The 17284-nt window shown below is 45.4% G+C and overlaps 1 protein-coding gene across 5 annotated transcripts in view; it reads right to left on the bottom strand.

Annotated features, from left to right (window-relative positions):
* LOC112249993 (AT-rich interactive domain-containing protein 1B) overlaps window positions 1-17284 on the bottom strand; it is a 92450-nt gene that overhangs the window by 20553 nt on the left and 54613 nt on the right. For 4 of the 5 annotated variants that reach the window (XM_024419777.2, XM_024419774.2, XM_024419775.2 and 1 more), the window contains 6 exons: window positions 12019-12253; window positions 11113-11202; window positions 8858-9040; window positions 6188-6545; window positions 5663-5845; window positions 33-184 (listed from right to left, as the gene is read on the bottom strand). In XM_024419777.2, coding sequence (XP_024275545.1) covers window positions 33-184; window positions 5663-5845; window positions 6188-6545; window positions 8858-9040; window positions 11113-11202; window positions 12019-12253 — 1201 coding nt within the window. The remainder of the gene's footprint in view (window positions 1-32; window positions 185-5662; window positions 5846-6187; window positions 6546-8857; window positions 9041-11112; window positions 11203-12018; window positions 12254-17284) is intronic. The other variant, XM_024419776.2, reaches the window with a different exon arrangement.

A 17284-nucleotide genomic window follows, 5' to 3' on the forward strand; every position in this document is an offset into this window, starting at 1 on the left:
ATACATGGACAGTGTGCGGAGTAGGTAGATACCGGAGGGTGCGTTGTAGGGAGGTTGGTGCCCCTGTGGGGTCATCCTCCCAGAGGTGTTGGCCCCTGGCTGCTGGCTGTAGGGGCCAGCAGGGTTGGAGGACATCCCTCTGGGGCTCATGCCTGGATGGTGAGGCATGGGGGTCATTCCCTGCCTGAAAACCAAAGAACAAGAGATTGCGTTAGTCATTTACCATCACCGTAATACACAATGCTATTACCAAAGGCTTTATATTCATACAGTACATTTAACTATTAGTGGAGGCTGGTGAGGGGAGGACAGACTCATATAAATGGCTGGAATGGAATTGAACCTCAAACACAGGGAAACCATATTGACCTGATGGACAGATGGAGCTGTAGATAGATTTTAGTTGTGAGTGAGACAATATGAATAATGCATGTTGGTCATCAAAAACATCAGCAGCTTTTCTCAACTCCAAAACACACAACACAAGGACAGAGAAGAAACGTTGAAGACGTTTTAAACCCTGTGGGAAATAATACCCACATCAAAAGGCTGGGGAGCCGAGTGAAAAGTAATACCATTTATTTCCTGCTCTTTTCCAACCCCCAGCCAGACTTCCTGGGCGCTGAACAGCACACTGAGGGTGCGTCCTAATAATATCCCCTTCCTTCCAAAGTATGCACTTGTTCACTTCCCTTCACTTATTTGGTGGTGGAGAAAGAAATCAAGCCTTGACATTTAGGCTGCTCTATTTAACCTGGTAATGGACCCAGTGAGGAGAAAGACAAGGTGAAGACTCAGTGGTTTGGTGATTTGGCAACTAGGCTATTTGCCCCACAGGCAGCCAGCCACACTTGATTCCTCCCTCTTAATTTCCCCTCTAAGGGAAATGTAATGAAGACATGTCCCTCACCTCTAATGAGTTACATTCCCAACCAGTTAACTATTGTGTGTGTCCCAAACGGCACCCTATTCCCTATATTTAGCACTACTTTTGACCAGGGACCATAGGGCATTGGTAAGAAGTAGTGCAGTAAGTAGGGAATAGGTGGGCATAGTGGGACGCAACCATCGTCTTCTTCCAGCCCCAAACTAAAGTCTGTTCCCCCTGGATAGATGACACTATGTATTGGTCATTGAGAGGCTTTCAAACTACCGATCGGACATATTGCCAGTCGCCAGTAAGAGCAATCTTCCATAGGAATTCATGGAATTTCAATTAAACCTTAAGGACAAAATTACATGCATTTAATTATTTGTTTGTTGTAGTAGGGACAGTGACATTAGTAATGTCTAAAAATGATACTTTAAGTAAAATATTAGTATATATTTTTTGTTTATATATAAAAATAAAGTATGCATTAAGGTGTCCAATATAATAATTGTATGTAGACGTTAATAAAAGCATTTCTATAGGTTCTAAAATATTTGTTACAATGGAGAGCCAAGATGGAGGCACAGTGGCTTCAACACCATGCCCCCTCAGTCATCTAGTGCATTTGGAAATTATTCAGACCCCTTGACTTTTTCCACATTGTTACGGCCTTATTCTAAAATGGATTAAATAAAACAATTTCCTCAGCAATCTACACAATATACCCCATAATGACAAAGCGAAGAGAGGGTTTTTGAAAGTTTTGCAAATATATAAAAACAGAAATACCTTATTTCCATAAGTATTCAGACCCTTTGCTATGAGACTCGAAAAAAATGAGCTCAGCTGCATCTTGTTTCCATTGATCATCCTTGAGATGTTTCTACAACTTGATTGGAGACTACCTGTGGTAAATTAAATTGACTGGACATGTTTGGAAAGGCACACACCTGTCTATGTAAGGTCCCACAGTTGACAGTGAAAGTCTGAGCAAAAACCAAGCCATGAGGTTGAAGGAATTGTCTGTAGAGTTCCGAGACAGGATTGTGTCGAGGCACAGATCTGGGGAACGGATCCAAAACATTTCTGCAACACTGAAGGTCCCCAAGAACACAGTGGCCTCCATCATTCTTAAATGGAAGAAGTTTGGAACCACCAAGACTTCTCTTAGAGCTGGCCACCTGGCCAAACTGAGCAATCGGGGGAGAAGAGCCTTGGTCAGGGAGGTGACCCAAGAACCCGATGGTCACCCTGACAGCGCTTTAGAGTTCCTCTGTGGAGATGGGACAACCTTCCAGAAGGAAAACCATCTCCACAGCACTCAACCAATTAGGTGTTTATGGTAGAGTGGCCAGACGAAAGCGCCTCCTCCGTAATAGGAACATGAAGTTTGTTTGAAGTTTGCCAAAAGGCACCTAAAGACTTTCAGACCATGAGAAACAAGATTCTCTGGTCCGATGAAACCAAGATTGAACTATTTGGTCTGAATGCCAAGAGTCACGTCTGGAGGAAACCTGGCACCATCCCTACGGTGAAGCATGGTGGTGGCAGCATTATGCTGTGGGGATGTTCAGCGGCAGGGACTGGGAGACTAGTCAGGATCGAGGCAAAGATCAACGGAGCAAAGTACAGCGATTAAAACCTGCTCCAGAGCGCTCAGGGCCTCAGACTGGGGCAAAGGTTCACCTTCCAACAGTACAACGACCCTAAGCACACAGCCAAGACAACGCAGAAGTGCCTTCAGAATAAGACTCTGCATGTCCTTGAGTGGCCCAGCCAGGGCCCGGACTTGAACATCTCTGGAGAAACCAGAAAATAGCTGTGCAGCAACGCTCCCCATCCAACCTGACAGAGCTTGAGAGGATCTGCAGAGAAGAATGGGAGAAACTCTTTAAAACACAGGTGTGTCAAGCTTGTAGCGTCATACCCAAGAAGACTCGAGGCTGTAATCGCTGCCAAAGGTTCAATTGTGGTTTTTGGCCACCGGCCAACACACACACAAATACCCCATGATGTCAAAGTGGAATTATGTTAAGAGTTATTGACTAATTTATTAAAAATAAAAAGCTGAAATGTCTTAAGTCACTAGGTATTCAACCCCTTTGTTATGGCTAGCCTAAATAAGTTCAGGAGTAAAAACACTTAACTTCTCTAGGGTAGGGGGAATTTTGGATGAAAAGCGTGCCCAAATTAAACTGCCTGCTACTCAGCCATAAAAGCTAGAATATGCATATAATTAGTAGATTTGGATAGAAAACACTGAAGTTTCTAAAACTGTCTGAGTATAACAGAACTCATATGGCAGGCAAAACCCCGGGGGAAAAATCCAATCAGGAAGTGGGAAATCTGAGGTTTGTAGTTTTTCAACTCTTGGCCGATTGAATACACAGTGTCTATGGGGTCATATTGCACTTGCTAAGGCTTCCACTAGATGTCAACAGTTTGATGCTTCTACTGTGAAGGAGGGGGGAATGAGAGCTGAATGAGTCAGAGGTCTGCCAGAGAGGCACGAGCTGGCCAGGCTCATTCACGTGAGTTAGCTTGCGTTCCATTGCATTTCTACAAAGGAATTCTCCGGTTGGAACATTATTGAATTTATTATTTATGTTAAAAAACATCCTAAAGATTGATTCTATACATCGTTTGACATGTTTCTACGGACTGTAACGGAACTTTTTGACTTGTCGTCTGCTCCCAGTGATCGCGCGTCATGAATTTGAAATACTGGGCTAAACGCGCAAACAAAAATGAGGTATTTGGACATAAATGATGGACTTTATCGAACAAAACATTTATTGTGGAACTGGGATTCCTGGGAGTGCATTCAGATGAAGATCATCAAATGTAAGTGAATATTTATAATACCATTTCTGACTGCTGTTGACTCCAACATGGCGGATATCTGTTTGGCTTGATTTGTTGTCTGAGCGCTGTACTCAAGATTATTGCATGGTTTGCTTTTTACGTAAAAGTTTTTTTGAAATCTGACACAGCGGTTGCATTAAGAAGAAGTGGATCTAAAATTCCATGGATAACAGTTGTATCTTTTAGCAATGTTTATTGTGAGTATTTCTGTAAATTAATGTGGCTCTCTACAAAATCACCGGATGTTTTGGAACTACTGAACATAATGCGCCAATGTAAACTCAGATTTTTGGATATAAATATGAACTTTACCAAACAAAACATACATGTATTGTGAAGTCCTACTATGAGTGTCATCTGATGAAGATCATCAAAGGTTAGTGATTAATTTTCATCTCTATTTCTGCTTTTTGTGACTCCTCTCTTTGGCTGGAAAAATGGCTGTGTTTATCTGTGACTTGGATCTGACCTAACATAATCATTTGGTGTGCCCCAGGTTTTGAAAGCGCTGCGTTCCAATGACTCCCTATATGGCTGTGAATGTACCATCAACGAGCTTACGCTTTCTACGTATTCCCCAAGGTGTCTACAGCATTGTGACGTAGTTTTACGCATTTCTGTTGAAGAATAGCCGTATGGGGGCACATTGCGTAAGTGGTCACATGGTGGCTCCGAGAGAGATTCTCGTGTAAAGTGCAGAGGTAGCCATTACTCCAATCGGTCCTAGAGAAAAAGGAATTGTCCCGACGGATGTATTATCGAATAGATATTAGAAAAACACCTTGAGGATGGATTCTAAACAACGTTTGCCATGTTTCTGTCGATATTATGGAGCTAATTTGGAATATTTTTCGGCGTTGTGGTGACCGCAATTTCCAGGCGATTTCTCAGCCAAACGTGAAGAACAAACGGAGCTATTTCTCATACAAAAATAATATTTTGGGATTTTTTTTTACTTTGGCTGTCTACCTGGGAGTCTCGTGAGTGAAAACATCCGAAGTTCATCAAAGGTGACCGATTTAATTTGATTGCTTTTCTGATTTCCGTGATAAGTTTGCCTGCTGCTAGCAAGGCATAATGCTATGCTAGGCTATGATAAACTTACACAAATGCTTGTCTAGCGTTGGCTGTAAAGCATATTTTTAAAATCTGAGATGACAGGGTGATTAACAAAAGGCTAAGCTGTGTTCCAATATATTTCACTTGTGATTTTCATGAATAGGAACATTTTGTAGGAAGATTTATGTCCGTTGCGTTATGCTAATTAGTGTCAGATGATGATAACGGTCCCGTTCACGGGCTGGGCGTCACTACAGGTTAACAATGCCTACACTGTATTTCTGACCAATTTGATGTTATTTAAATAGACAGAAAATGAGCTTTTCTTTAAAATAAGGACATTTAAGAGACCCCAAACTTCTGAACGGTAGTGTAAATCTGCTTGAAAATCTATGGCAAGACTTGAAAATGTTTGTCTAGCAACGATCAACAACCAATTTGACAGAGCTTCAAGAATTTTCAAAAGAATAATGGCAAATATTGTACAATCCAGGTGTGTAAAGTTCTTACCCAGAAAGACTCACAGCTGTAATCGCTGCCAAAGGTGATTCTAACACGTATTGACTCAGTGATGTGAATACTTAAGTAAATGTGATGTAACATTTACAAAAACATGTTTTCACATTGGCCTTATGAGGTATTGTGTGTAGATGGGTGAGGTTATTTTTTTCATCCATTTTGAATACAGGCTGTAACAACTAAATGTGGAATAAGTCAAGGGGTATGATTACTTTCTGAAGGCACTGTATATAAATCATTGGTTGTGACCAGTGGAGAGGTACATCTCCTGTGCAGCCCAGTGCTCGGTTAGTGCTGTGACCAGCAGTGTACAGAGTATGTATTACAGACTGCAGATGTGACACATACCCATACTGGTCAGCCTGCTGCATCATGGGATGGCTCTGAGCACTGCTGACCTGGGTGTGGTGGGGGAGATGGGGGGAAGGAGAGTGATGGGGGTGAGGGGAGGGAGAGTGATGGGGAGAGAGGCGAGGGCACGTCCCAGGACAACTCAGGCCGGGGTAGGCAGGGGAGCGCGCGTAGGGAGGCCTGACGTGAGGGAGGAGAGAGAAGAAGTCCCTTTGGTTTCCAAACTCACACAGACACATGAGGACAAACTAACTGCATTTACTACACACCTTATAATCTTAGTGTGTGGATGATGACTGAATGAGGATATGTGGGGTGTGGAGTAGAGAATGTGTAGAACTTATACACAAGAATGACCCGTGGTGCTGCATCCCAAAATGGCACCTATTCCCTACACTCTAGCAAACTCCTTTTGACCAGCGCCCTATGGAATTCCCATGGCGCTAAGTGTGCACTATATCGGGGTAGGGTACCATTTAGGACGGGTACTATATCCCTTTTGTGGCCCCTGTCCTGACTCACCTGCCCTGTGCAGAAGGGTTGGGACCAGCGTTGGGCCCCTGCATGGCGTTGGTTCCCAGACCCAGACCTGCCTCCTGGTTAACACTGGGCAGGGGCGGTCTCATGCCCTGGCCGGCAGGCTGCGGCATGCTGGGAGAGGTGGGGGCCATGGTGTTGGTATTGGCACCGAGGTGGGGTCGCCCACTGGCCCCCGGGCCCAGGCCTCGCCCGGCGGGCATGGAGCCACAGGGCTGCCCAGGGCCCTGGCCGTGCATGGGGCTATTGGCGTTCATGCCCAGGCTGTTGCTCATGCCAGGGCCGGGGCCGCTGTAGTTGGCACTGGGGGTCCCACCGTAGTTAGGGGGTCTGGGGTAGTTACCTGGAGAGACAGAGAATAGAGTAAGTCATCAACATTAAGACTGAGGATCATCAGGTTGGCTATGTTATGTTCATCAGAACTTAAGAACATTGGAATTGGCTTGATTCATAGATTCTTCATTCACCTATCCATGTTATTTCTTTCAAAAGGACAGGCCCTGCTCAAAAGAAGTGCACTACGTAGGGAATATGGTTCTATTTGGGACACACAGCGTGTGTGATTTGAACAGAGCATTGCCTCATGTTCCTCTGTTTCAGATTCTGTACTCCAGCCAGACCAATCTTTCATAGGGTATTTCACAAGAGAGAAAAAAAGCGCACACACACACTTTGATGTCATGTGAGACTTCCAAAAATACATTAACTCGGTCGTGGCGTTTCAGGGAGAGCTGCTATTTTGGCTCTTCCTGGAGTTATTCTGGTTCCATCCCTATAACGAGCTTTGCTCACAGGCGAAGCAGAGGAGAAGGGGATGGGGGGGGGTATGGGACTCTGCCAATTATATGGAAATTCACTGGCAGCATCAGCTTCTCTGTAGTCATGTTAATCCTAGAATTCCCCTCGGGAACACAGGGCTGTGACATGGATCAGACAAGGTCATCCTCCCCGAGTGGCCACAGAAACAGTTTGCTTCCCAAACAGCACCCTATTCCCTATTTGGTGCACTATTTTGACCAGGGCCCAATAGACACACATTTGGGACGCAGAACCAGTCCTGTCTGTTCACACTGATTAACTGTACTGCTCTGTGCTGGTGCTTTTAGTTATTAGTGATGGGGGCTTCTATTTTAGGCTTTCTGTAGGAGTGAGATGTTTGTATTGAGTTATGTGAATTAGTGGTGTAATGCGTGCGGTGTGCTGTCAACCAGTTGGCTGACTGGATGAAAGCGTGCAGCATTCATCAATCTACTCTGTTTCAGCGAAGGATGGAAACCGACCCATGGACGTCGTAAGCGCTCATCTGGAACGGGGCTCACACAAATTGGGTCATTACGGTAATCCATCTCGTGTGTTGTAGCATGCCTTGATGAATGCGTGACCAATATGTGTGCGTTTTCATAGCTGAGGTCTGCCCCCACCTGCTCTCCCTGCTCCAGATCCCTGATTAATAGTCCCTGCTGTGTGTGCCTGGTGTATGGCTCTAGACACCACACTACAAAGACCTGGGTTCAAATACTAGGTGGGTGGGGTTTGGAGTTTTGGGAAACTTCTATTGGTTCCAATGCAACACGCATCAGAGGGAAATTATTTCAAATAGTACTTAAAACCAGGTGTGCTGGATAGCACAACCAGCCACATAAAAAGAGATGGAACAAGTCTCCTCCTCTACCCCAGACGGGTGTGTGAGTGAGAGAGAGAGAAAGCGAGAGATGCAAAGTAGGCTACAGTATATGCAAAGCATGGAACACTTGGGAGGTAGATGGGAGATTTACTGAGCTGTGGAAAAAAACCCTGCTCTCTCCAACCCTGTGGAAACGTATGTTGGGCCATAGAATATAGTCATAGGATTGCCACCATTCCACTAGCCTCCTGCTACAGGGGAGAGAGAGTTCTGATGTGAAAAGGCCAGTGTGAATTAACAGGCTGTATGGGCACCAGCATCATTATCAGCCACGAGCATGGAGGATGTGTTACCTTGGAGGAATATTATCATTATCAGCATGGAGGATGTGTTACCTTGGAGGAATATTATCATTATCAGCATGGAGGATGTGTTACCTTGGAGGAATATTATCATCAGCATGGAGGATGTGTTACCTTGGAGGAATATTATCATTATCAGCATGGAGGATGTGTTACCTTGGAGGAATATTATCATTATCAGCATGGAGGATGTGTTACCTTGGAGGAATATTATCATTATCAGCATGGAGGATGTGTTACCTTGGAGGAATATTATCATTATCAGCATGGAGGATGTGTTACCTTGGAGGAATATTATCATCAGCATGGAGGATGTGTTACCTTGGAGGAATATTAGGAGAAGGGTGAATTTGCTGCTAGACCAGGTATGGGGGTGGGGCTACCAAAAACTGGAACTCGTGAGGGGCTGCAGTGGCTCGTGGGTCTGCGTACTGTATCCTGTTAGCTGACATGGGTTAATTGAGTGACTGCTGATGCACAACCACATTTCAAAATTGCACCTTGGGGTCTCAACTTACTGTTAATAGAATACACAACTGAGTTCCTATTTGACATTTTTTGTTTTTTAAATAATGACAATAATAATAACATTTATTGGTCCTTAAAAAAAGAGGAAGCTGACCCTAGACCTGTACTTAGGGGAACCGTCACCCCGGAGTGGAATATTACCTTGGGGGCCGTACTGGCTGGCCTGGGGTCCGTACGAGGGGCCGGGGCCCCCCTGCAGCTGCTGCTGGTGGTAGGAGCTTTGGGGGTGCATGGAGCCCCCGGGGGACGAGTGAGGGGACATGGCGGGTCCCTGAACTGACTGCTGGGGGACTGTGGTGTTCCTCTGCATGGCAGGTGGGAACCCTGGAAAGAACAAAAGAATGAGAGCGAGAGGAGAGAGCCCTGTTAAAATCATTCTTATTGAAAGCAGAACTATAGGAAGGTTAGGACTGAGGTAACCTAGCTACTCTTAAAAGGAGACATTTTCCTCTCAGACTCCATTATATTTGAACCCAATTGTCAATGTAGCAATTGAGTTCAATTGAAGTGTACTCGCTTGAGTTGAATGGTAACACTTACCTTTGCCTTTTGAAAACCACTACCAAATGCTACAGCAAATGTCCAAATCGACATTTAAACTGATCTGAAAGGATGACAAATAGCACAAGAGCTAATACATCCACCCGCCCGCCATGGAAAAGGTCTCCCATCTGTTTGAAATGTGATCTTTTCATCTCACTTGATCAAAACCTCATTCTAAGGGCAGAGGAGTGATACAACCACTTGAATACACAAACTCACTACCTCTTAAAGGGATAGCTCACCCAAATGACATACTGGTTTACTTACCATGTAATCAGTCAATAGACACAGTAAGAAAGACATTCATTTGGGTGAACTATCCCTTTAAATATGAATGAGTACATGATGCATGGAATGCTAAGGCATCAATGGAATTTAGACTATGGGGGATAGAAGGACGCTGGATTGGAACACATTCTACAAATCTGATCTAAGCAAGTGGATATTGGTGAACTCCGTCATGATTGAAGCATTTTAACAGGCCCACAATGTGGTTACTAAACTCCCATTTGGATCATTTGGCTGTTTTCACTGCATAACATTTAGAAGTTGTCCCTTTTCAGGTTCAAAAGTGACTGTTAAATGCCAACTTCGGACCTTATAACCTGGCAGTATAGCTAGCATACAGAAATGGGTGGTGCATACAGAAATGGGTGGTGCATACAGAAATGGGTGGTGGTAGTCAGTTGTTTTGAACTGTAATGCAGTCGATTGGTGACGATGACATGTGTTGGGGTTGACATCCACACTTCAATTTTGACCTCAAATAGTCTGAAATACACTAAAATGTAGGCAAATTTAACTGGGAGTGCAATGAGGAGATCTTTCCCCCATGCGTTTCCATGGCATTTCCATTGTTTTGGTCGAGTTCCATTGACCTATTTAACATCTATTCTTATTTGAAGTATTTCTGTCCTTGTCTATTCATGTTCTGTATTATGACATGTTTCATGTGGACCCCAGGAAGAGTCGCTGCTGCTTTAACAGTAGCTAATGGGGATCCTAATAAAATACTCTTCATACAGTCCTGATAAGGCCAATAGGAAAATCTGATGACTTCCCCCTTCCCCGTGGTTCAGCAGCTCACTCACATGCTCCATTTCAATAGACTCCGCTCCCCAAGCTTGGAGTGACTAATCGTTTGTATTAATGCCACCACTGTTACAATGATCCCCTTTAGACAGTGAGAAAAAGGTTCTGCCTAGCTGGCAGCTGAGGTGTTATTTTGACTATTACTTGCTAGGCCTTTACCCAGTGCTGGGCTGAGGGTGGGCCATAGAAAACAGCCTGATTGACATGTCTGACTGCTTGGTCACTGACAACCATATTGGCAGCCGCTGAGAGGCACAGCCATGGTTACTCTATAAAGGCAGAGTCTATGTCCTAAATTGCACCATATTCCCTACATAGTGCACTACTTTTGACCAGAGCCCTATAGGTCCTGGTCAAAACGTGTGTACTAAATAGAGAATGGGGTGCCATTTGGGAAACATGCTGAAGTTCTGGCCCAGTGCTGACAGCAGCCCAGAGGTATAGAGGGAGTGGAATCTATGGCTAATCTGTTGTACTAATGATCCTATGGAAAAACCCAGCAGGAGAAATGGACTGCAATACATCATTAGGGAGGGACTACGGCTTATGGTGTACAATTAGATGACTTCCGTCCTGGGGTCAGGCTGTGTACACCAGAGGAGACCTTCTTTATCAAACCACTGTTGAAACAAACATGGATTTGACCACAGAAGCGGCCGTGGATATACGAGTTGATTGCTGATTACTCTGACTTCATGTTAAATCTCCCGGAAGAGGGGGGTTGTGGGTCACAGGTGGTGTAATGTGCAGGAGAATCTCACCTCTCTCCTGAGACATGGGGGACTGGCTCAGGGTGGAATGGGAACCCACATCAGACATGTTCCCAGGGGTCTGTGGGGCCATCTGGGTACCTGGGAGGAGAGAGGGGCAAGCGTCAGTGGGACACACACACACACACACACACATCCCCAGCTCCTTCGTGTCAGTGTGATGGCCTGAAGAGCAGCAGTGTGTCCAGCTAAAGGAACCCCTCCCTAATGGGGGCTAATGACTGACAGCTCTCCCAGTAGGGGTGAGAGCGTGTGTGGGTGTCAACGGCTAAATGGTCTCCCATCGACCTCGTTATCACCCAGAGCAGCGAGAGAGAAGGCGAATGAACTAACTTTGCCCGCAAATAACAAAACTCCCCCAACAAGTCCAGCCCTGGAGTCAACAAGGCCAACAATGCGCTGCACTGTGGGAGAGTAATTGTGTTAAAGTGACTCCGAACTGCTAACATAGTTTAGAAACTATTTTAATGACCGAGGCCTTTGTTTTGGAGCTGGAGTATAAACCAGCTAGATAACCTCCCCTGACTGCCCCAGCTGCCTGTACAGATATAAGAACAGACGTCTCTCCCCCTCCCACTGTGACTAGCTACTATAGAGTCACTAACTCAAAAGAAGTTCAGAAAGAACTGACTGGAATGAGACAAAGGAGCTCTTTTTTCTTCCACAGATGAGCCAGTCATGACAACCAGAGCTGCTGCAGTTCCACTGTGGCTGTCTCAGTGTGTCAGAACTGCTCTCTGAAATATAATGGATGAAATACTACACATTCAGTTACTGTATCAAGCCTAGCACACTGGTCCTTACTCCCTGTCCGAGGTGTGTGTGTGTGAGAGATGTGGTAGAGTGTGTAGGTGTCTCCTAGACCTAGGTGCATGGTGGCAGGGATTCGTTCTATACCTGGGACGCTGGCAGGGGAGATCGGTCCGGAGCGTGATTGGCTGGATCCCACGGGTGACCCCACGGGGGAGGGGGAGGGGCCGCTACGCAGGCGAGGGGACATGTGGGGTGAGAAGGGAGACTGGGCCGGGTTACTTTGCTCGCCCTGGCTGCTGGTGGACCCCGAAGCACTGACCGCTGAGCTGATAGCCACCTCTGTGCCCGTGGGAAGGTCATCTATAGACCCAGACAGGTCCTGGAACAGAAGAGGAGAGAGGAACCAAGGGGAAAGCCAGGGTTGTGTTCATTCTGCACCAAACTGAAGAAAATGGACTGAAACAGGGAGCGACTACCTGCAAAACATTTTTGTGCCCTGAACGAACACGACCCAGAAGAAATACCACTAAGCATTCTTCACCAACAGATGGTAAAAACTTCACCAGTCACTTCAACGGCCAACATAGACAGAAAGACATTGGGAGTGTTGGAAATCTCGATGTCCAGGAGGAAGGTTTTACCAAATTCAGTTAAAGCCAAAACCAGGCAGGCCAGATGGCCATCTCTCAGTCTATACTACTGCTTTAATAGCCAGAGAAACAAATGGCACCTTATTCCCTAAATAGTGCACTTCTATTAACCAGAGGCCTGATCAAAACTAGTGTACTATATAGGGAATAGGATGCCATTTGGGATGAAACCAGCATCATGGCAACAATCACCAATTTACCTAACTGGCATAAACACCTCAAATTTAAGCAGATTTAGCCAAAGTACCTACAAAAGAGAGCCATGCCAAATGTCCTCAATGCCAAATGTCCTCAATGCCAAATCAAGAATGGAGACAGAGTTTAATAGTGCCAATGAGTTGCCCTCCAATGTGCCTCCCTTTTTCCCTCTGCGCTTTTGATAGTTGTGGAAACGGTGTGGTCGATGGCCTCTCCCCCAGCTGGCAAGCAGGCAGCTCTTAACTACGACCTGTCATCCGTCAATATGACACTTCCTCTGAGGCCTTAACAACCACTTACTTTATGATCAGTCACTTAAAATACCCACAGCTCCACAAAGCAGTTAATAGCATCCCAGCTATGCATTTAAAAACCACACAGACTAAATCAGCCAATTACACTTGACTGCAATGCACCCTACTGTGCAGTAGGATCCTCTCATCTGCACTCCTCTCAAGTTCCTACATGTGTCCCAAAGGGTTTTCTAGTTCACCATCACAGGGTAACATCAGAGGAAATGGGGGTTGGATGGTCCTATTCACCATCATTAGAGGTAATGGGGGTTGGATGGTCCTATTCACCATCATTAGAGGTAATGGGGGGTTGGATGGTCCTATTCACCATCATTAGAGGTAATGGGGGTTGGATGGTCCTATTCACCATCATTAGAGGTAATGGGGGTTGGATGGTCCTATTCACCATCATTAGAGGTAATGGGGGTTGGATGGTCCTATTCACCATCATTAGAGGTAATGGGGGTTGGATGGTCCTATTCACCATCATTAGAGGTAATGGGGGTTGGATGGTCCTATTCACCATCATTAGAGGTAATGGGGATTGAATGGTCCTATTCACCATCATTAGAGGTAATGGGGATTGAATGGTCCTATTCACCATCATTAGAGGTAATGGGGGTTGGATGGTCCTATTCACCATCATTAGAGGTAATGGGGATTGAATGGTCCTATTCACCATCATTAGAGGTAATGGGGGTTGGATGGTCCTATTCACCATCATTAGAGGTAATGGGGATTGAATGGTCCTATTCACCATCATTAGAGGTAATGGGGATTGAATGGTCCTATTCACCATCATTAGAGGTAATGGGGGTTGAGTGCAGCGTCCCTAATATTTGCATTGACTGCCTTTTTTTGGTTTTATTTGTAATTATGTTTATTGTATAAAAAGGTATTTTTTGCACTGACATTCTTGCGCTGGCTCTATACACTCACTGGACTACACACACACGCACTCTCTCTCACTCCCCACATACACTGCAGCTACTCTATCTATCCAGCTACTCTATCTATCCTGATTCCCATTCGTTAGTGGCCCCAGCTTACTAACTTTACGGATATAATTATTCCCATTCGTTAGTGGCCCCAGCTTACTAACTTTACAGATATAATTATTCCCATTCGTTAGTGGCCCCAGCTTACTAACTTTACAGATATAATTATTCCCATTCGTTAGTGGCCCCAGCTTACTAACTTTACGGATATAATTATTCAGGCTTTTTAACCGCCTCCCTTCCCTCACCCTGCTCTGTCACTATGGACACGGCAGTGAAAGAAGAGGGATAAATAAATGTGGGTTGCTACGGAAACGGTTGAAATGGGACCATGAAGGAGCCATGCACACATGCGCCACATTGCAGAGAGAGAAAGTTGCTTTCCAGTTTTGTTCACCTGCTGATAATTTGTTTCCCAGCTCTCTTATTTCTCAGCCCCCAGGATTGCTCAGCCTGTGTGTGTGTGTGTGTGTGTGTGTGTGTGTGTGTGTGTGTGTGTGTGATTCACCCCAGGCAGCAAGGAGCAGTGTGCTGACTGTGCATAGTGTGGGGGAGTAAGCACATCGCTGCCCTCTCTGCTCATAGCCTGGCTATTTGGACACAACGCACCCAAGATGTTGCTGATGGGCAGACAGACAACTAGATAGAGCTGGGGCTCTAAAGTAGCTATGACACATTCACCAGAGCACCCGTCATCGTCTTCTCATCCCCCAGCCGTTTGATTCTGTCCATATAGTTTGAAGAAAAGTATTGCCTTTGACAAATATGCTATTGAGAAAATAGTAAAAGCCAAGGAAGGCCAGTGGGACCGCCTGGGTCTAGATCTTTCCCCCATCAAATGTGTCCCAGTAGGGGGTAGCAGCGGTGGCAGTGGTCCTGAGCAGAACACTGGTGTACACACACAGAGACATTCAGAAGGCTAAGGAGGGGAATCAGACTCTGTGAAATCTGACAAGGAGCGCTGCCTGGCGTATTAAGTTTGATGAGCGCTCTCAGGAGACGACGCGTGTGTCTAGAGACAGTGGGAACGTGACTCAGTGCAGAGCGATGGGTGGGAGATTAGACAGACAGCCTCCAGTGGGAAGTGCAGTCTCTCTGGGGTAGGGATGAGGCGGCACAATAATGCCATGTTCAAAAGAAGACGGATGGGCTTTTCTTCCGAGGACAACTTTAGATGAGTTTGATGGCATACATCCAGTTGCCGGATTCCTGATAATGTAACTCAGGGTGATGTTTAGGTTCTGATGCCTGAACCCATATCAGAGGACTGGATTACTTCTCCATCTGGCCCCACTATGGGTGGGAGTGTGTGCTGGGATAGGAAGATGCACCAGCCACCCAGCTTTCAACACAAACACCACTACAAAGCAGAGTAAAAGCAGAGAGCCTGAAGGACAGAAAACAGCACTCAGGCACTGGTGCAGAATAGTAATGAGAGCGAAAGCGAACGCGAGAGAGACACATTGGTTCTGTGATGTGCATAGAAGTCAAGGTTCTTCTTCCGTCTTCAGCACTGTGAACACCAGTTCATATGCACACTGACTGGCTGTGCCTTTCAGAAGACGACTCCACAAGCACTGCTGTAGCAGTAGGATCATAAAAGAGGACACATTGAGAGGGGGCTGAAATAGACACCTGTGGTACTCATTGCCTTTTCTCCCCTCTCATCCTGTCTCCTATTTAGCCCGAGGGTTGGTGTGATGGAGTCTCTCTCCTTCCCGCCAACACAACACATGCATGGCCCTCTGGGGACAACCTCACACACTCATGGCCCTCTGGGGACAACCTCACACACTCATGGCCCTCTGGGGACAACCAATTTAACCAATTAAAATATTGACAGCCAACGGAGGCTTTTTGTTCTGTTTGAAGTCCCCGTTTCAGACGGCGCTCATCACCGTGGCTCTGGATGTCCTGGTTGGCTGCATCCCAAATTGCACCCTATTCCCTTATACCGTGTAACACTAGTGCACTGTAATCAAAACTTCTGTACTTTTGCTACAAAAAAAACAAAGCGGTTTGGTACGAGAACTTTTGTATGTTCGGTACTTCTGTCAAATCTGTCTCATGTGATTGAGAGGATCAAGTCTATCAGCCCAGTCCCATTACAGCCCCGTCCCATTACAGCCCCGTCCCATTACAGCCCCGTCCCATTACAGCCCAGTCCTTCTACAGCCTGAAGAGCCTGCTCCATTCATTGGTAGGGCTGTCTGGGCTACATTAGCTCTCCAGTCCCCACTCATGCTGCACAGACGTTAACACACTTGAATAATGCAACACGGCATGCAGAAATGTTGAAACTGTTCGCAAAACAATGTCCATACAGGCTAGAGGTCGACCGATTAATTAGGGCAGATTTCAAGTTTTCATAACAATCGGAAATTGGTCTTTTTTATTTTTACACCTTTATTTAACGAGGCAAGTCAGTTAAGAACACATTCTTATTTTCAATGACGGCCTAGGAACGGTGGGTTAACTGCCTTCTTCAGGGGCAGAACGACAGATTTTCACCTTGTCAGCTCAGGGATTCAATCTTGCAACCTTACGGTTAACTAGTCCAACGCTCTAACCACCTGCCTCACGAGGAGCCCGCCTGTTACGCGAATGCAGTAAGAAGCCAAGGTAAGTTGCTAGCTAGCATTAAACGTAATCAATCATAATCACTAGTTATAACTACACATGGTTGATGATATTACTAGTTTATCTAGCGTGTCCTGCGTTGCATATAATCGATGCAGTGCGCATTCGCAAAAAAAGGACTGTCAAGGCTCCAACGTGTACCTAACCATAAACATCAATGCCTTTCTTAAAATCAATACACAGAAGTATACATTTTTAAACCTGCTTATTTAGCTAAAAGAAATCCAGGTTTGCAGGCAATATTAACCAGGTGAAATTGTGTCACTTCTCTTGCGTTCATTGCACGCAGAGTCAGGGTATATGCAACAGTTTGGGCCGCCTGGCTCATTGAGAACGAATTTGCCAGAATTTTACGTAATTATGACATTGAAGGTTGTGCAATGTAACAAGAATATTTAGGGATGAAATACGGAACGGTTCCATATTTCACTGAAAGAATAAATGTTTTGTTTTCGAGATGATAATTTCCGGATTCTACCATATTAATAACCTAAGGCAATTTCTGCGTGTTATGTTATAATTAAGTCTGATTTGATAGAGCAGTCTGACTGAGCGCTAATAGCGTTTCAAACGTCACTCGCTCTGAGACTTGGAGTAGTTGTTCCCCTTGCTCTGCATGGGTAACGCTGCT

This window comes from Oncorhynchus tshawytscha, linkage group LG05 (genome assembly GCF_018296145.1).
Source record: "Oncorhynchus tshawytscha isolate Ot180627B linkage group LG05, Otsh_v2.0, whole genome shotgun sequence".
Lineage (NCBI taxonomy): Eukaryota > Metazoa > Chordata > Actinopteri > Salmoniformes > Salmonidae > Oncorhynchus > Oncorhynchus tshawytscha.